At 51.7% G+C, this 21,060-nt stretch overlaps 1 protein-coding gene across 8 annotated transcripts in view; it reads left to right on the top strand.

Annotated features, from left to right (window-relative positions):
• Window positions 1-21,060, top strand: part of usp15 (ubiquitin specific peptidase 15) — a 67,841-nt gene that overhangs the window by 2,962 nt on the left and 43,819 nt on the right. For all 8 annotated transcript variants that reach the window (XR_013798926.1, XR_013798927.1, XR_013798928.1 and 5 more), the window contains exon 3: window positions 7,920-8,050. Coding sequence is in view for 5 of the 8 variants with exons in the window: in XM_079623147.1 (XP_079479273.1) it covers window positions 7,920-8,050 (131 nt within the window). In the remaining 3 variants the exon portion in view is untranslated. The remainder of the gene's footprint in view (window positions 1-7,919; window positions 8,051-21,060) is intronic.

Here is a 21,060-nt window from a genome sequence, read left to right as displayed (position 1 = left end):
GCAAATATGTTGTTTTTTTATACAGATAGCGCCTATTTTAAATTTTGATCTGACGTTTTCGGAGTTGTGAAAAATACTACCGTTATTGTGTCACGAAATGTAGTTGTTATAGTTTTTCAGTCGACAATGTAGTTGTTTAAAGCGCAAATATGTTGTTTATTTATACAGATAGCGCCTATTTTAAATTTTGATCTGACGTTTTCGGAGTTGTGAGATCCAGGCGATCACCGGCCGCTCAGCGCTCATGTACCCCGCCTAGAACAGCCTTACCTCGGCTAGTCCTTCTGATGTTTGCCGCTGGCTGATGTCTCTAGTCTAGTGGTTAAACATGAGATAATATTCGTCTTGTGTAGGCTATATCTAACGGGCGATATTTGATCTTATTAATCTTTAATTTGTTCCCCGGCAAATCGTTTTGGTTGAGGGCAAAGTTTAGTTTCATAACTTTATGATTTAGGCTATTTAACTGAGAGCCAATGGGACCCGACGACGTCACACGGCGGCCATCTTAGGACAGGACCGCTCGTCCAGTTATAACATTAAAGTCTATTGTGCATGTAGTGCTGAAATAACTATATTTTGCTCAATTTTCAACCGATTTTCAAACAGCTTGGTGTGTCATAAACGTCAGGGATGCCATGAAACACACAGCTACGCTGCAATGTTAAGCGTTTCTCAAAACGTGAAGCTACAATTTAAACCTCGGCATCAGCACAAATCATAGCCACGTTAATAAGGTTTGTAATAAACCAAACCGTTTGTAAATCCGTCAAGAATTCAGCAAGTTACGAGCATTTGTCACTCACCTTCCGTCCACAGCAGCAGGGAGCAGCAGCGCAGTCTCCTGACCTAAGATGGCCGCCAAAGTGACGACACAGCTGACTCCGCCTTGAGCCATCTAGCCTTTATACATGTCTATGGTGTAACGGGTCAGGGGACACAGGTCACTGTCACAGGGGTCACAGGTCACTGTTGTAAAAGCCGCGCTAAATTGGTCCAATGGGGGTTTCCAATAGCACAGGGAAGGTTTCTTGCGCGTTCCGTCTTTCCAGCATCTCAAAGTAATTTGGGTTAAATGCAATACATTTCTCATATGTATTTACTCGTTATTTCATCTGACTCCATAAATGAAAGGTTTTGATAATATCTATGCATCACTAAAAGTGAGCCAATGCTTGATTATTACTTTTAGACTATTAAATGAACAAGGTCAAAATCAGTTTGAATAATCAAATATAACAATTTATTAAATCAGGTATCAGGTCAATTGTATAATCAATTCAAAGATAATCAATATAAAACATGAATAAAAATAAAAGAGATGCGAACCCAACCTGATGCAAAAACATGAGGCTGGAAGTTTCGGTCACTCCCAGCCATCACGGGCCAGTCTAGATACAGAAAAGCCCAGATTCTCCTGCTGCATTCCATTAAATAGCCAAAACCTCTTTCATATGTTAACAATGGGAATTTACATTCAGAGTTGACACCTTTTGGGGGTAGGAGACCATTTGCCAGAGACAACCTTCCTTTGTGTGTCAGTTTCTCTAAACTTCTCAAAACCTGATTTCTTTTTGTTTAATCTAGTTGGAAATGAGACATTTGTACCACTCACTCTGAGACATTTTAAATGATACTAAACATAATAATCATTCACATTAAACCACATATATATTCTTGTGTGAGTCTTTAGGTGTGAGAGGGAGTGAGACTGTATGGGGGAGGTCAGATGTCAATTTCCAGCAAGGTCCTTTGTTTCATAGACCAGTCTATCTCTCCAACCAGTTTATCCAGTCTTACACTGTCACAGGGGTCACAGGTCACCGTATGGGGTGTAACGGGTCAGGGGTCACAGGTCACTGTCACAGGGGTCACAGGTCACTGTATGGGGTGTAACGGTTCACAAAATTCACGGTTCGGTTCGATACGACACTGTGGCGTCACAGTTCGGTACGTTTCCGATACAGTAAAAAGAAAGAAATACCAGATAAATTTCTTTGATTTTATTATATGTATTAAAACTAGGGCTGCACGATATGAGGAAAAGCTGCGATGTGCGATAACATTGTTTAATATTGCGATGACGATATGACTTGCGATAAATGTGATTGTTAACTATACTGTTCCCATGTCTTAGTGCTTTAATAGGTTATTTGCGTGATAGGTCAAACGTTTATTACCTGCCTGGTTCAGAATACACGATTTTAGCGCGATTTTGGCACGATCCGTTTGACGTATGGGTGTCGTGGAGATTCGTAATAACGACAACGGGCGTCGGGACGCAAGATTCGATCGTTTCATCTCGTATAGTGTGTCATAGTGGGCGACAACCTACGTCGCGTCTGCGATGCTTCACGACAGAAAGACTATCGCATGTTTCATTCTTTAACGGTCCTCCACGACGGGTTGAATATGTGAGCGAGGCGAGACGTGAGTGAGTGCAACAGTGAGTGTGTGTGTGCGCCAGTGTGTGTGTGTGTGCGCGAGTGAGTGAGTGAGCGAGTGAGTGAGCGAGGGACAGTGAGTGTGTGTGTTTGTGTGTCTGTGCGTGCGAGTGAATGTTTGCGAGTGAATGTGTGTGTGTGACGGCACGCGATGACTGGTCGGAAAGCAACGTGTAGTCTGTAGTCTGACATGTTTCTTGTCCACGACATGACAAGATTTTAGGAGTCAAAAACGTGTAATCTGAACCAGGCATTATTCATCGTGTCAGGCTGTCTGTAGCGATGTGTTCATCGCGGGAGTTCATATCGCGATGACGATGAAAATTCGATGTATCGTTCAGCCCTAATTAAAACTAACATCATAAAGTATGATCTTTTGTGTACTGTGAACAGTGATGGAGCTTTATCTTCTGAGCAGCATATCAAACAACAACACCTGATGAAGAGGTGATACTGTAGACGTTATAATAGGGCTGGAAACGATTCATCCAATCCAAAATAAAAGTTTGTGTTTACATATTATTATTATTATTATTAAACTTTATTACAGACTCACCGGTCCAAAATAAAAAAACAAGACAATACAATACAATACAATACAATCTATATATATAGTGCGACACGACACATAATAAATGTACTGTGTATAATTATTTTATATATATATAAATACACAAATGCTTGTAGAAATATTTGCATGTATATACTGTATATAGATTTATATATAATTTATATTTTATATAATTTATTTTCTTAAATATATACATGCAAGTGTGTGCATTTATATATACAAAATAATTATACACAGTACACTACACACACACATTTATGATGTAAACACAAACTTTCATTTTGGATGTGATGACTCGTGTCCAGCCCTGAGCTACACACACAGGTTTAGGCCTGTCTTACTTCAGTGTTAGTGTGAGTGAGCTACACACACAGGTTTAGGCCTGTCTTACTTCAGTGTTAGTGTGAGTGAGCTATACACACAGGTTTAGGCTTGTCTTACTTCAGTGTTAGTGTGAGTCTGGCTCCAGTGATGGCATGATGGCCAAATAATACCTCAAATGCAAAACGTTTAAAAAATACATATTTGGGAGTGGTTACAATTAAGTTAATCGTCCCGACTGACAACCGCCGCTCGTTATCCGAGGATTAACCGGTAAACCCCTGACGAGTGTCTGTGAGCCGTTAGAGACACAGGAGACTGTGTGTCAGCGAACAGCAGCATAGGCCACAGAACGGGTCCTCACATCACATGTGCACCTGCAGCATCTCTGACAGTCACAACAGAGACAAACAGAATACAATTATATAAATAAAAATCATAAAATAGGCCTACACTATATATTTTTTTTTACTTAAATAATTAACAAATTAAGATGACAAGAAGAAAACACTGAATTTGTTTGAAGCTTTGAAAAACCGGCAATTGTATCTCCGTCAGACTACGGCTTTTGGTCAACTGAAAGCAGCAGGCCTGCCTCAGTGAAGAGGTCACATGACTGCCTGATGTGGGTCAGCTGTGAAGAGGTCACATGACTGCCTGATGTGGGGTCAGCTGGGGCCGCTAGACCCGCTCCGGCGCACAGCTGTCCCGGGACACAGCGTGTGTAGTTCTCAGTGAAGAGGTCACATGACTGCCTGATGTGGGGTCAGCTGTGAAGAGGTCACATGACTGCCTGATGTGGGTCAGCTGGGGCCGCTAGACCCGCTCCGGCGCACAGCTGTCCCGGGACACAGCGTGTGTAGTTCTCAGTGAAGAGGTCACATGACTGCCTGATGTGGGGTCAGCTGTGAAGAGGTCACATGACTGCCTGATGTGGGGTCAGCTGGGGCCGCTAGACCCGCTCCGGCGCACAGCTGTCCCGGGATACAGCGTGTGTAGTTCTCAGTGAAGAGGTCACATGACTGCCTGATGTGGGTCAGCTGTGAAGAGGTCACATGACTGCCTGATGTGGGTCAGCTGTGAAGAGGTCACATGACTGCCTGATGTGGGGTCAGCTGGGGCCGCTAGACCCGCTCCGGCGCACAGCTGTCCCGGGATACAGCGTGTGTAGTTCTCAGTGAAGAGGTCACATGACTGCCTGATGTGGGGTCAGCTGGGGCCGCTAGACCCGCTCCGGCGCACAGCTGTCCCGGGATACAGCGTGTGTAGTTCTCAGTGAAGAGGTCACATGACTGCCTGATGTGGGTCAGCTGTGAAGAGGTCACATGACTGCCTGATGTGGGTCAGCTGTGAAGAGGTCACATGACTGCCTGATGTGGGGTCAGCTGGGGCCGCTAGACCCGCTCCGGCGCACAGCTGTCCCGGGATACAGCGTGTGTAGTTCTCAGTGAAGAGGTCACATGACTGCCTGATGTGGGGTCAGCTGTGAAGAGGTCACATGACTGCCTGATGTGGGTCAGCTGTGAAGAGGTCACATGACTGCCTGATGTGGGGTCAGCTGGGGTCGCTAGACCCGCTCCGGCGCACAGCTGTCCCGGGATACAGCGTGTGTAGTTCTCAGTGAAGAGGTCACATGACCGCCTGATGTGGGGTCAGCTGGGGCCGCTAGACCCGCTCCGGCGCACAGCTGTCCCGGGATACAGCGTGTGTAGTTCTCAGTGAAGAGGTCACATGACCGCCTGATGTGGGGTCAGCTGGGGCCGCTAGACCCGCTCCGGCGCACAGCTGTCCCGGGATACAGCGGTGCCGTGGCCAGCTTCGGGAAGCGCCTCTCGTTTGCTCGTGGGTGTCTGCTTCGCACGTGATGTTGCGTTGTGCTTGGACTGCTGCTGTACTTTAATACCGCAAAGCATATTCTGCTAGTAACTTCGTCGCCCTTTCTGTCGAGATGGTCCCACACAGTTCTCATTTCCGATACTGCGATATACATTGCAGGCATGGGCTACGTGTACGCTTTCATTTTTACTGCGTGATAAATATAAGCAGCACGGCACAACGGTTATATGTTCATTGTCTCCAAAATGACCGTTCGCAAAGACCCGCCCCTTAGTTACTGTTGCTATGTCCAACAAGCCACGCCTCTCTCACACACACCATGATCTCACGTACTGAAAACACACGCGGAGCAGAGAGACACCGACACACACTGACAGACAGGACACACCAGCTTACTTTAGATATTAAACTAAGTCTCAACTTTCACATTTGCCAATTTTGTTAAGAAATCTGAACATTAAATAGCGTTTTGCTGCTCTTTAATGTGTGTGTCAGATCGCTCAGTTAAAGCCGCTCGTGAACCGATCACCTCTTCTTCTAGTTCATCTATAGCATCAAATAAACATGAATGAACATCAGGAGGAATGTTGTTTTAGCCGCGTAAAGGCGTCAGTCCACTCCGCTTCTCAAGCTCACATCCTCCAGCGGTAATCTACTAACTCTCCTGACCGCTGTGGCGGACACACACACACACACACACACACACACACACACACACACACACACACACACACACACACACACACACACACGGAGTCGGGAATGGAGTTCTGATGTGAACCTTGTGACATAACCGCCGTGCACATCGACCCGATCACGTGTTTAGTTCATGTAAACCCCGAGCTCAGATTGATCAGTCCAGAGGAGAGCAGCAACACTCAATGCCCCTCAGCCTCACTTCTCATGTTCTTCATCCACGCTCAAGCACTTTCTTCAGTCTAGAAGAATAATATTATCAACCTACTAGCCTATAGCTTAAAGCTAAAGATATTAATAAGTAGAGTTATTAACTGTTTATTTGACAGGGATTTCACATTTCTTGTATGAAGGCTAAATACAAATAAAATATGAACATTAAGTATTTTGTACCATCTGTATTGCTATAATATGCTGTAGCTTGAGTGTGTGTGATACGTGAGGTGCCTTTCAGAAGCACAGGCTCTGGACAGAAGCTCAGTCTGTGAAGGCCTGTGAGTTATGAACCGTCACTGTCAGGGAATGCCCCACATCTCCTACATTTAAATCCAAAAGTCTTGTGACCATTAAGTGACTCTTCTTTTGTTTTTGTGTACTTGCCTGTATTTAGTTCACTTCTGGTATTGTGTATGTTATAATGTGTGTGTTTGTCCAGGGACTGCGGATGTGAGTTAGCCCTGGCAGTGGCTGTCATCCGGCGTGTTTGCGTCTGTTTCTGTTGTGTCAGTGCAGATGTTCATTAATGTGCACTGTCCCTATCAAATAAAGAAATAGTTTAATAGGAGGTTTCAGAGACTTGGCAAATTAATTTTTCAGAAGTTTGTAGGTACAGACATTAATTGTGGGCGTTCTTGGCAGTTTTTCCTGAGGCTTTTATATTGTTCGTATCGATATCGGAATTATATCGACTGACATTAAGAAGTATATCATGTTATAATGTTGGCCATATCGCCCAGCCCTAGTGCGCGTGAGTTAACACACATAGGCTATATAGCATCTTATAGGAGGCCGTAATACTAGTTTTATTGTTTAGCCATGCAGCAGCAGCAGCAAAAAACAAACAAAAAACATACAAATAATAAATAAATACAAATATGATTAACTTTTAAACCGTTTAACTGATAGTATTAATCGGTCACAGTGTTTACTTTCGGTTAACGGTTAAACGGTCGTTATGAGCATCCCTAGTTACGGTGGTAATTTAATATCTTTTTTTTTTTACAATAAGTGCGAGTTTTCCTACGTCATTAAACTTTTAGTTTTATAAAAGGGGACAATCTTTGAAGGATGAACGAGTAATGTCTTGGTCTTCACATTAAGAATCATTAATAGCGTAATATGATACTGTAGTTCAGAAGTGCTGGGAAAGACGTGCGGCACCGCTAGCGTTGGGCTACTGCTGGTGACAGTGAGTGCTGCAGTTAATCATGCTGAGAGTGATGACCTGTGGGCTGAAGCCTGTGTAGTTCACGGCACAGGGTTCCTGCTGGCTTCCACATCAGCGCTGTCTGGTCTGATGAACATCTACGGCTCATAATGATAATTAATAATGGAGAAATCTGAATGTTTCTCACTGGATCTGCAGCGCTGTGTGTGAACGGCGTCTCTTGATCGGGATCGGCTCGCGCTGCGCTGTCATTGGTCCACACTGATGGCGGTCCGTGAAGCACTCATGGGCAGCGCGGTTGCGTTCCGCTCTCATTATGTCTGCCTGTTGATCGCTGTGGTCGCGACTGCAGAATTTTGCACCGGCAGAAAAAATGGTCCAATGAATCATTCGGATTGTAATGCGTACCGAACCGAAAGCCTCGTACCGCATCAGAGGTCACAGGGGTCAGGTGTCAGAGGTCACAGGGGTCAGGTGTCAGAGGTCACAGGGGTCTCTAAAGTGCTTCTGCTCTGTCCCGTCTGCAGATGGGGACGCGCTGGGCATCAGGGGTCAGAGGTCACAGGGGTCAGGGGTCAGAGGTCACAGGGGTCAGGTGTCAGAGGTCACAGGGGTCAGAGGTCACAGGGGTCTCTAAAGTGCTTCTGCTCTGTCTCGTCTGCAGATGGGGACGCGCTGGACATCAGGGAGCACCTGATCGATGAGCTGGACTACATCCTGCTGCCGGCCGACGGCTGGAGCCGCCTGGTGAGCTGGTACGACCTGACGGAGGGACAGGAGCCCATCGCCCGCAAGGTACACACACATCAGAGACACACACACATCAGAGACACACACACACATCAGAGACACACACACACACACATCAGAGACACACACACACACATCAGAGACACACACACACATCAGAGACACACACACACACATCAGACACACACACACACACACATCAGAGACACACACACACACATCAGAGACACACACACACATCAGATACACACACACACATCAGACACACATCAGAGACACACACACATCTGAGACGCACACACACATCAGATCAGTGTGTTTTGCTGGTTTCAGCCCAACGCAGTTTCCATGTTCACGTCCTACACCACGCTGTTTACATAGCAAATCGCCATCTTGGATTTATAGGTTCTATCTGCATTCTGACAGGTTTTGAGATATTGAGCTTTAAAGTTTTTGCATTCCATTCGACTGTGTAGAAAGAACCTTTTTATTTTCTAAATAAAAAGTTCCAAAATGTTCACAACTTAAAAAACAACATCACATAATGTAAATAGGTTGTCACAGAATAAGAATATGCAAATAACTCAATTTTGACAAAAATGTCAGATAGAACCTTATAATTCCAAGGGGACGAAATGCGTTTGCGCCCACGGGCTGCTGGTCTGAGAACGAGGTTTGTACCGCCACCCAAAGTGCACTCTGCTCATTACACACACAGGGACGAGCAGCAGCACACACACATGCCAAACAAATACAATAAAAGCATTACAATGTAAAAGCTTATTATTGTGTACACAAAGATGTGGTGAGTCCGGCTTGTCCTGTAGCTGGTCTGCTAGCGCACTTTAATCTCGCGCACGAGCAGATCCGTGTGCTCTGGAGACACATCCAGTCTCTCCGCTTGCACATTTCCTCATGTAAATAGTGAATCCACTATGGCACGAGTGCAAAGGGAATGGGAGATGAGCCTGATTGTTTTTTTGCACGTTACGCCCGAAACACACCCATTACTCATTAAGAGAATAGGGACAACCCTTTTAGACCGTGCGCCGGGACCGCCGACCATTTTCCCCGTCGTTAAACTAGCAAAGTGGATTCGGACACTCTAAGTGCGCTTTAGACCAGGCGCTCGGATGCGTAAAACATGGCCCTTAGTGTGTGTGTCTCTATGAGGAGATATGGAATATCCCGCGCGGGTGAATGTAGTGGAGAAGTGTGTGTCAGGTCTACTGAAGACAAGAGCAGCAGTGAATCGGCTGGACTCGGATCCGTGGGTGTGATGGTGTCCCGTACACCCCCTCCTCTCTCTGTCTGTATGAAGAGATGGAATATCCCGCGCTGGTGAATGTGGACTCGGATCCGTGGGTGTGATGGTGTCCCGTACACCCCCTCCTCTCTCTGTCTGTATGAAGAGATGGAATATCCCGCGCTGGTGAATGTGGACTCGGATCCGTGGGTGTGATGGTGTCCCGTACACCCCCTCCTCTCTCTGTCTGTATGAAGAGATGGAATATCCCGCGCTGGTGAATGTTGACTCGGATCCGCGGGTGTGATGGTGTCCCGTACACCCCCTCCTCTCTCTGTCTGTATGAAGAGATGGAATATCCCGCGCTGGTGAATGTGGACTCGGATCCGCGGGTGTGATGGTGTCCCGTACACCCCCTCCTCTCTCGGTCTGTATGAAGAGATGGAATATCCCGCTGGTGAATGTTGACTCGGATCCGCGGGTGTGATGGTGTCCCGTACACCCCCTCCTCTCTCTGTCTGTATGAAGAGATGGAATATCCCGCGCTGGTGAATGTGGACTCGGATCCGTGGGTGTGATGGTGTCCCGTACACCCCCTCCTCTCTCGGTCTGTATGAAGAGATGGAATATCCCGCTGGTGAATGTGGACTCGGATCCGCGGGTGTGATGGTGTCCCGTACACCCCTCCTCTCTCTGTCTGTATGAAGAGATGGAATATCCCGCGCTGGTGAATGTGGACTCGGATCCGTGGGTGTGATGGTGTCCCGTACACCCCCTCCTCTCTCTGTCTGTATGAAGAGATGGAATATCCCGCGCTGGTGAATGTGGACTCGGATCCGTGGGTGTGATGGTGTCCTGTACACCCCCTCCTCTCTCTGTCTGTATGAAGAGATGGAATATCCCGCGCGGGTGAATGTGGACTCGGATCCGTGGGTGTGATGGTGTCCCGTACACCCCCTCCTCTCTCTGTCTGTATGAAGAGATGGAATATCCCGCGCTGGTGAATGTGGACTCGGATCCGTGGGTGTGATGGTGTCCCGTACACCCCCTCCTCTCTCCGTCTGTATGAAGAGATGGAATATCCCGCGCTGGTGAATGTGGACTCGGATCCGCGGGTGTGATGGTGTCCCGTACACCCCCTCCTCTCTCTGTCTGTATGAAGAGATGGAATATCCCGCTGGTGAATGTGGACTCGGATCCGTGGGTGTGATGGTGTCCCGTACACCCCCTCCTCTCTCTGTCTGTATGAAGAGATGGAATATCCCGCTGGTGAATGTGGACTCGGATCCGCGGGTGTGATGGTGTCCCGTACACCCCCTCCTCTCTCTGTCTGTATGAAGAGATGGAATATCCCGCGCTGGTGAATGTGGACTCGGATCCGTGGGTGTGATGGTGTCCCGTACACCCCCTCCTCTCTCTGTCTGTATGAAGAGATGGAATATCCCGCGCTGGTGAATGTGGACTCGGATCCGTGGGTGTGATGGTGTCCCGTACACCCCCTCCTCTCTCTGTCTGTATGAAGAGATGGAATATCCCGCGCTGGTGAATGTGGACTCGGATCCGTGGGTGTGATGGTGTCCCGTACACCCCCTCCTCTCTCTGTCTGTATGAAGAGATGGAATATCCCGCGCTGGTGAATGTGGACTCGGATCCGTGGGTGTGATGGTGTCCCGTACACCCCCTCCTCTCTCCGTCTGTATGAAGAGATGGAATATCCCGCGCTGGTGAATGTGGACTCGGATCCGCGGGTGTGATGGTGTCCCGTACACCCCCTCCTCTCTCTGTCTGTATGAAGAGATGGAATATCCCGCTGGTGAATGTGGACTCGGATCCGTGGGTGTGATGGTGTCCCGTACACCCCCTCCTCTCTCTGTCTGTATGAAGAGATGGAATATCCCGCTGGTGAATGTGGACTCGGATCCGCGGGTGTGATGGTGTCCCGTACACCCCCTCCTCTCTCTGTCTGTATGAAGAGATGGAATATCCCGCGCTGGTGAATGTTGACTCGGATCCGCGGGTGTGATGGTGTCCCGTACACCCCCTCCTCTCTCTGTCTGTATGAAGAGATGGAATATCCCGCTGGTGAATGTGGACTCGGATCCGCGGGTGTGATGGTGTCCCGTACACCCCCTCCTCTCTCTGTCTGTATGAAGAGATGGAATATCCCGCGCTGGTGAATGTTGACTCGGATCCGCGGGTGTGATGGTGTCCCGTACACCCCCTCCTCTCTCTGTCTGTATGAAGAGATGGAATATCCCGCGCTGGTGAATGTGGACTCGGATCCGTGGGTGTGATGGTGTCCCGTACACCCCCTCCTCTCTCTGTCTGTATGAAGAGATGGAATATCCCGCGCTGGTGAATGTGGACTCGGATCCGCGGGTGTGATGGTGTCCCGTACACCCCCTCCTCTCTCTGTCTGTATGAAGAGATGGAATATCCCGCGCTGGTGAATGTTGACTCGGATCCGCGGGTGTGATGGTGTCCCGTACACCCCCTCCTCTCTCTGTCTGTATGAAGAGATGGAATATCCCGCGCTGGTGAATGTGGACTCGGATCCGCGGGTGTGATGGTGTCCCGTACACCCCCTCCTCTCTCGGTCTGTATGAAGAGATGGAATATCCCGCGCTGGTGAATGTGGACTCGGATCCGCGGGTGTGATGGTGTCCCGTACACCCCCTCCTCTCTCTGTCTGTATGAAGAGATGGAATATCCCGCTGGTGAATGTGGACTCGGATCCGCGGGTGTGATGGTGTCCCGTACACCCCCTCCTCTCTCTGTCTGTATGAAGAGATGGAATATCCCGCTGGTGAATGTGGACTCGGATCCGCGGGTGTGATGGTGTCCCGTACACCCCCTCCTCTCTCGGTCTGTATGAAGAGATGGAATATCCCGCTGGTGAATGTGGACTCGGATCCGCGGGTGTGATGGTGTCCCGTACACCCCCTCCTCTCTCTGTCTGTATGAAGAGATGGAATATCCCGCGCTGGTGAATGTGGACTCGGATCCGCGGGTGTGATGGTGTCCCGTACACCCCCTCCTCTCTCTGTCTGTATGAAGAGATGGAATATCCCGCTGGTGAATGTGGACTCGGATCCGCGGGTGTGATGGTGTCCCGTACACCCCCTCCTCTCTCGGTCTGTATGAAGAGATGGAATATCCCGCGCTGGTGAATGTGGACTCGGATCCGCGGGTGTGATGGTGTCCCGTACACCCCCTCCTCTCTCTGTCTGTATGAAGAGATGGAATATCCCGCGCTGGTGAATGTGGACTCGGATCCGCGGGTGTGATGGTGTCACGTACACCCCCTCCTCTCTCTGTCTGTATGAAGAGATGGAATATCCCGCGCGGGTGAATGTGGACTCGGATCCGCGGGTGTGATGGTGTCCCGTACACCCCCTCCTCTCTCTGTCTGTATGAAGAGATGGAATATCCTGCGCTGGTGAATGTGGACTCGGATCCGCGGGTGTGATGGTGTCCCGTACACCCCCTCCTCTCTCGGTCTGTATGAAGAGATGGAATATCCCGCGCGGGTGAATGTGGACTCGGATCCGCGGGTGTGATGGTGTCCCGTACACCCCCTCCTCTCTCTGTCTGTATGAAGAGATGGAATATCCTGCGCTGGTGAATGTGGACTCGGATCCGCGGGTGTGATGGTGTCCCGTACACCCCCTCCTCTCTCTGTCTGTATGAAGAGATGGAATATCCCGCGCTGGTGAATGTGGACTCGGATCCGCGGGTGTGATGGTGTCCCGTACACCCCCTCCTCTCTCGGTCTGTATGAAGATATGGAATATCCCGCGCGGGTGAATGTGGACTCGGATCCGCGGGTGTGATGGTGTCCCGTACACCCCCTCCTCTCTCGGTCTGTATGAAGAGATGGAATATCCCGCGCTGGTGAATGTGGACTCGGATCCGCGGGTGTGATGGTGTCCCGTACACCCCCTCCTCTCTCTGTCTGTATGAAGAGATGGAATATCCCGCTGGTGAATGTTGACTCGGATCCGCGGGTGTGATGGTGTCCCGTACACCCCCTCCTCTCTCTGTCTGTATGAAGAGATGGAATATCCCGCTGGTGAATGTGGACTCGGATCCGCGGGTGTGATGGTGTCCCATACACCCCCTCCTCTCTCTGTCTGTATGAAGAGATGGAATATCCCGCGCTGGTGAATGTGGACTCGGATCCGCGGGTGTGATGGTGTCCCGTACACCCCTCCTCTCTCTGTCTGTATGAAGAGATGGAATATCCCGCTCGGGTGAATGTGGACTCGGATCCGCGGGTGTGATGGTGTCCCGTACACCCCCTCCTCTTTCTGTCTGTATGAAGAGATGGAATATCCCGCGCTGGTGAATGTTGACTCGGATCCGCGGGTGTGATGGTGTCCCGTACACCCCCTCCTCTCTCGGTCTGTATGAAGAGATGGAATATCCCGCGCTGGTGAATGTGGACTCGGATCCGCGGGTGTGATGGTGTCCCGTACACCCCCTCCTCTCTCTGTCTGTATGAAGAGATGGAATATCCCGCTGGTGAATGTGGACTCGGATCCGCGGGTGTGATGGTGTCCCGTACACCCCCTCCTCTCTCTGTCTGTATGAAGAGATGGAATATCCCGCGCTGGTGAATGTTGACTCGGATCCGCGGGTGTGATGGTGTCCCGTACACCCCTCCTCTCTCTGTCTATATGAAGAGATGGAATATCCCGCTGGTGAATGTGGACTCGGATCCGCGGGTGTGATGGTGTCCCGTACACCCCCTCCTCTCTCGGTCTGTATGAAGAGATGGAATATCCCGCGCTGGTGAATGTGGACTCGGATCCGCGGGTGTGATGGTGTCCCGTACACCCCCTCCTCTCTCTGTCTGTATGAAGAGATGGAATATCCCGCGCTGGTGAATGTGGACTCGGATCCGCGGGTGTGATGGTGTCCCGTACACCCCCTCCTCTCTCTGTCTGTATGAAGAGATGGAATATCCCGCGCGGGTGAATGTGGACTCGGATCCGCGGGTGTGATGGTGTCCCGTACACCCCCTCCTCTCTCTGTCTGTATGAAGAGATGGAATATCCCGCTGGTGAATGTGGACTCGGATCCGCGGGTGTGATGGTGTCCCGTACACCCCCTCCTCTCTCTGTCTGTATGAAGAGATGGAATATCCCGCGCTGGTGAATGTGGACTCGGATCCGCGGGTGTGATGGTGTCCCGTACACCCCCTCCTCTCTCGGTCTGTATGAAGAGATGGAATATCCCGCGCTGGTGAATGTTGACTCGGATCCGCGGGTGTGATGGTGTCCCGTACACCCCCTCCTCTCTCTGTCTGTATGAAGAGATGGAATATCCCGCGCTGGTGAATGTGGACTCGGATCCGCGGGTGTGATGGTGTCCCGTACACCCCCTCCTCTCTCTGTCTGTATGAAGAGATGGAATATCCCGCGCTGGTGAATGTTGACTCGGATCCGCGGGTGTGATGGTGTCCCGTACACCCCCTCCTCTCTCTGTCTGTATGAAGAGATGGAATATCCCGCTGGTGAATGTGGACTCGGATCCGCGGGTGTGATGGTGTCCCGTACACCCCCTCCTCTCTCTGTCTGTATGAAGAGATGGAATATCCCGCGCTGGTGAATGTGGACTCGGATCCGCGGGTGTGATGGTGTCCCGTACACCCCCTCCTCTCTCTGTCTGTATGAAGAGATGGAATATCCCGCGCTGGTGAATGTTGACTCGGATCCGCGGGTGTGATGGTGTCCCGTACACCCCCTCCTCTCTCTGTCTGTATGAAGAGATGGAATATCCCGCGCGGGTGAATGTGGACTCGGATCCGCGGGTGTGATGGTGTCCCGTACACCCCTCCTCTCTCTGTCTGTATGAAGAGATGGAATATCCCGCGCTGGTGAATGTGGACTCGGATCAGCGGGTGTGATGGTGTCCCGTACACCCCTCCTCTCTCTGTCTGTATGAAGAGATGGAATATCCCGCGCTGGTGAATGTGGACTCGGATCCGCGGGTGTGATGGTGTCCTGTACACCCCCTCCTCTCTCGGTCTGTATGAAGAGATGGAATATCCCGCGCTGGTGAATGTTGACTCGGATCCGCGGGTGTGATGGTGTCCCGTACACCCCCTCCTCTCTCTGTCTGTATGAAGAGATGGAATATCCCGCGCTGGTGAATGTTGACTCGGATCCGTGGGTGTGATGGTGTCCCGTACACCCCCTCCTCTCTCTGTCTGTATGAAGAGATGGAATATCCCGCGCTGGTGAATGTGGACTCGGATCCGCGGGTGTGATGGTGTCCCGTACACCCCCTCCTCTCTCGGTCTGTATGAAGAGATGGAATATCCCGCGCGGGTGAATGTGGACTCGGATCCGCGGGTGTGATGGTGTCCCGTACACCCCCTCCTCTCTCGGTCTGTATGAAGAGATGGAATATCCCGCGCTGGTGAATGTGGACTCGGATCCGCGGGTGTGATGGTGTCCCGTACACCCCCTCCTCTCTCTGTCTGTATGAAGAGATGGAATATCCCGCTGGTGAATGTTGACTCGGATCCGCGGGTGTGATGGTGTCCCGTACACCCCCTCCTCTCTCTGTCTGTATGAAGAGATGGAATATCCCGCTGGTGAATGTGGACTCGGATCCGCGGGTGTGATGGTGTCCCGTACACCCCCTCCTCTCTCTGTCTGTATGAAGAGATGGAATATCCCGCGCTGGTGAATGTGGACTCGGATCCGCGGGTGTGATGGTGTCCCGTACACCCCTCCTCTCTCTGTCTGTATGAAGAGATGGAATATCCCGCTCGGGTGAATGTGGACTCGGATCCGCGGGTGTGATGGTGTCCCGTACACCCCCTCCTCTCTCTGTCTGTATGAAGAGATGGAATATCCCGCGCTGGTGAATGTTGACTCGGATCCGCGGGTGTGATGGTGTCCCGTACACCCCCTCCTCTCTCGGTCTGTATGAAGAGATGGAATATCCCGCGCTGGTGAATGTGGACTCGGATCCGCGGGTGTGATGGTGTCCCGTACACCCCCTCCTCTCTCTGTCTGTATGAAGAGATGGAATATCCCGCTGGTGAATGTGGACTCGGATCCGCGGGTGTGATGGTGTCCCGTACACCCCCTCCTCTCTCTGTCTGTATGAAGAGATGGAATATCCCGCGCTGGTGAATGTTGACTCGGATCCGCGGGTGTGATGGTGTCCCGTACACCCCTCCTCTCTCTGTCTATATGAAGAGATGGAATATCCCGCTGGTGAATGTGGACTCGGATCCGCGGGTGTGATGGTGTCCCGTACACCCCCTCCTCTCTCGGTCTGTATGAAGAGATGGAATATCCCGCGCTGGTGAATGTGGACTCGGATCCGCGGGTGTGATGGTGTCCCGTACACCCCCTCCTCTCTCTGTCTGTATGAAGAGATGGAATATCCCGCGCTGGTGAATGTGGACTCGGATCCGCGGGTGTGATGGTGTCCCGTACACCCCCTCCTCTCTCTGTCTGTATGAAGAGATGGAATATCCCGCGCGGGTGAATGTGGACTCGGATCCGCGGGTGTGATGGTGTCCCGTACACCCCCTCCTCTCTCTGTCTGTATGAAGAGATGGAATATCCCGCTGGTGAATGTGGACTCGGATCCGCGGGTGTGATGGTGTCCCGTACACCCCCTCCTCTCTCTGTCTGTATGAAGAGATGGAATATCCCGCGCTGGTGAATGTGGACTCGGATCCGCGGGTGTGATGGTGTCCCGTACACCCCCTCCTCTCTCGGTCTGTATGAAGAGATGGAATATCCCGCGCTGGTGAATGTTGACTCGGATCCGCGGGTGTGATGGTGTCCCGTACACCCCCTCCTCTCTCTGTCTGTATGAAGAGATGGAATATCCCGCGCTGGTGAATGTGGACTCGGATCCGCGGGTGTGATGGTGTCCCGTACACCCCCTCCTCTCTCTGTCTGTATGAAGAGATGGAATATCCCGCGCTGGTGAATGTTGACTCGGATCCGCGGGTGTGATGGTGTCCCGTACACCCCCTCCTCTCTCTGTCTGTATGAAGAGATGGAATATCCCGCTGGTGAATGTGGACTCGGATCCGCGGGTGTGATGGTGTCCCGTACACCCCCTCCTCTCTCTGTCTGTATGAAGAGATGGAATATCCCGCGCTGGTGAATGTGGACTCGGATCCGCGGGTGTGATGGTGTCCCGTACACCCCCTCCTCTCTCTGTCTGTATGAAGAGATGGAATATCCCGCGCTGGTGAATGTTGACTCGGATCCGCGGGTGTGATGGTGTCCCGTACACCCCCTCCTCTCTCTGTCTGTATGAAGAGATGGAATATCCCGCGCGGGTGAATGTGGACTCGGATCCGCGGGTGTGATGGTGTCCCGTACACCCCTCCTCTCTCTGTCTGTATGAAGAGATGGAATATCCCGCGCTGGTGAATGTGGACTCGGATCAGCGGGTGTGATGGTGTCCCGTACACCCCTCCTCTCTCTGTCTGTATGAAGAGATGGAATATCCCGCGCTGGTGAATGTGGACTCGGATCCGCGGGTGTGATGGTGTCCTGTACACCCCCTCCTCTCTCGGTCTGTATGAAGAGATGGAATATCCCGCGCTGGTGAATGTTGACTCGGATCCGCGGGTGTGATGGTGTCCCGTACACCCCCTCCTCTCTCTGTCTGTATGAAGAGATGGAATATCCCGCGCTGGTGAATGTTGACTCGGATCCGTGGGTGTGATGGTGTCCCGTACACCCCCTCCTCTCTCTGTCTGTATGAAGAGATGGAATATCCCGCGCTGGTGAATGTGGACTCGGATCCGTGGGTGTGATGGTGTCCCGTACACCCCCTCCTCTCTCGGTCTGTATGAAGAGATGGAATATCCCGCGCTGGTGAATGTGGACTCGGATCCGCGGGTGTGATGGTGTCCCGTACACCCCCTCCTCTCTCTGTCTGTATGAAGAGATGGAATATCCCGCGCTGGTGAATGTGGACTCGGATCCGTGGGTGTGATGGTGTCCCGTACACCCCCTCCTCTCTCTGTCTGTATGAAGAGATGGAATATCCCGCGCTGGTGAATGTTGACTCGGATCCGCGGGTGTGATGGTGTCCCGTACACCCCCTCCTCTCTCTGTCTGTATGAAGAGATGGAATATCCCGCGCGGGTGAATGTGGACTCGGATCCGCGGGTGTGATGGTGTCCCGTACACCCCTCCTCTCTCTGTCTGTATGAAGAGATGGAATATCCCGCGCTGGTGAATGTGGACTCGGATCAGCGGGTGTGATGGTGTCCCGTACACCCCTCCTCTCTCTGTCTGTATGAAGAGATGGAATATCCCGCGCTGGTGAATGTGGACTCGGATCCGCGGGTGTGATGGTGTCCTGTACACCCCCTCCTCTCTCGGTCTGTATGAAGAGATGGAATATCCCGCGCTGGTGAATGTTGACTCGGATCCGCGGGTGTGATGGTGTCCCGTACACCCCCTCCTCTCTCTGTCTGTATGAAGAGATGGAATATCCCGCGCTGGTGAATGTTGACTCGGATCCGTGGGTGTGATGGTGTCCCGTACACCCCCTCCTCTCTCTGTCTGTATGAAGAGATGGAATATCCCGCTGGTGAATGTGGACTCGGATCCGCGGGTGTGATGGTGTCCCGTACACCCCCTCCTCTCTCGGTCTGTATGAAGAGATGGAATATCCCGCGCTGGTGAATGTGGACTCGGATCCGCGGGTGTGATGGTGTCCCGTACACCCCCTCCTCTCTCTGTCTGTATGAAGAGATGGAATATCCCGCGCTGGTGAATGTGGACTCGGATCCGCGGGTGTGATGGTGTCACGTACACCCCCTCCTCTCTCTGTCTGTATGAAGAGATGGAATATCCCGCGCGGGTGAATGTGGACTCGGATCCGCGGGTGTGATGGTGTCCCGTACACCCCCTCCTCTCTCTGTCTGTATGAAGAGATGGAATATCCTGCGCTGGTGAATGTGGACTCGGATCCGCGGGTGTGATGGTGTCCCGTACACCCCCTCCTCTCTCGGTCTGTATGAAGAGATGGAATATCCCGCGCGGGTGAATGTGGACTCGGATCCGCGGGTGTGATGGTGTCCCGTACACCCCCTCCTCTCTCTGTCTGTATGAAGAGATGGAATATCCTGCGCTGGTGAATGTGGACTCGGATCCGCGGGTGTGATGGTGTCCCGTACACCCCCTCCTCTCTCTGTCTGTATGAAGAGATGGAATATCCCGCGCTGGTGAATGTGGACTCGGATCCGCGGGTGTGATGGTGTCCCGTACACCCCCTCCTCTCTCGGTCTGTATGAAGATATGGAATATCCCGCGCGGGTGAATGTGGACTCGGATCCGCGGGTGTGATGGTGTCCCGTACACCCCCTCCTCTCTCGGTCTGTATGAAGAGATGGAATATCCCGCGCTGGTGAATGTGGACTCGGATCCGCGGGTGTGATGGTGTCCCGTACACCCCCTCCTCTCTCTGTCTGTATGAAGAGATGGAATATCCCGCTGGTGAATGTTGACTCGGATCCGCGGGTGTGATGGTGTCCCGTACACCCCCTCCTCTCTCTGTCTGTATGAAGAGATGGAATATCCCGCTGGTGAATGTGGACTCGGATCCGCGGGTGTGATGGTGTCCCATACACCCCCTCCTCTCTCTGTCTGTATGAAGAGATGGAATATCCCGCGCTGGTGAATGTGGACTCGGATCCGCGGGTGTGATGGTGTCCCGTACACCCCTCCTCTCTCTGTCTGTATGAAGAGATGGAATATCCCGCTCGGGTGAATGTGGACTCGGATCCGCGGGTGTGATGGTGTCCCGTACACCCCCTCCTCTTTCTGTCTGTATGAAGAGATGGAATATCCCGCGCTGGTGAATGTTGACTCGGATCCGCGGGTGTGATGGTGTCCCGTACACCCCCTCCTCTCTCGGTCTGTATGAAGAGATGGAATATCCCGCGCTGGTGAATGTGGACTCGGATCCGCGGGTGTGATGGTGTCCCGTACACCCCCTCCTCTCTCTGTCTGTATGAAGAGATGGAATATCCCGCTGGTGAATGTGGACTCGGATCCGCGGGTGTGATGGTGTCCCGTACACCCCCTCCTCTCTCTGTCTGTATGAAGAGATGGAATATCCCGCGCTGGTGAATGTTGACTCGGATCCGCGGGTGTGATGGTGTCCCGTACACCCCTCCTCTCTCTGTCTATATGAAGAGATGGAATATCCCGCTGGTGAATGTGGACTCGGATCCGCGGGTGTGATGGTGTCCCGTACACCCCCTCCTCTCTCGGTCTGTATGAAGAGATGGAATATCCCGCGCTGGTGAATGTGGACTCGGATCCGCGGGTGTGATGGTGTCCCGTACACCCCCTCCTCTCTCTGTCTGTATGAAGAGATGGAATATCCCGCGCTGGTGAATGTGGACTCGGATCCGCGGGTGTGATGGTGTCCCGTACACCCCCTCCTCTCTCTGTCTGTATGAAGAGATGGAATATCCCGCGCGGGTGAATGTGGACTCGGATCCGCGGGTGTGATGGTGTCCCGTACACCCCCTCCTCTCTCTGTCTGTATGAAGAGATGGAATATCCCGCTGGTGAATGTGGACTCGGATCCGCGGGTGTGATGGTGTCCCGTACACCCCCTCCTCTCTCTGTCTGTATGAAGAGATGGAATATCCCGCGCTGGTGAATGTGGACTCGGATCCGCGGGTGTGATGGTGTCCCGTACACCCCCTCCTCTCTCGGTCTGTATGAAGAGATGGAATATCCCGCGCTGGTGAATGTTGACTCGGATCCGCGGGTGTGATGGTGTCCCGTACACC

This window comes from Phoxinus phoxinus (assembly GCF_949152265.1).
Source record: "Phoxinus phoxinus genome assembly, chromosome: 9".
NCBI lineage: Eukaryota > Metazoa > Chordata > Actinopteri > Cypriniformes > Leuciscidae > Phoxinus > Phoxinus phoxinus.
The sequence above is the reverse complement of the archived record's forward strand: the minus strand, read 5'-3'. Positions and strand labels throughout refer to the sequence as shown.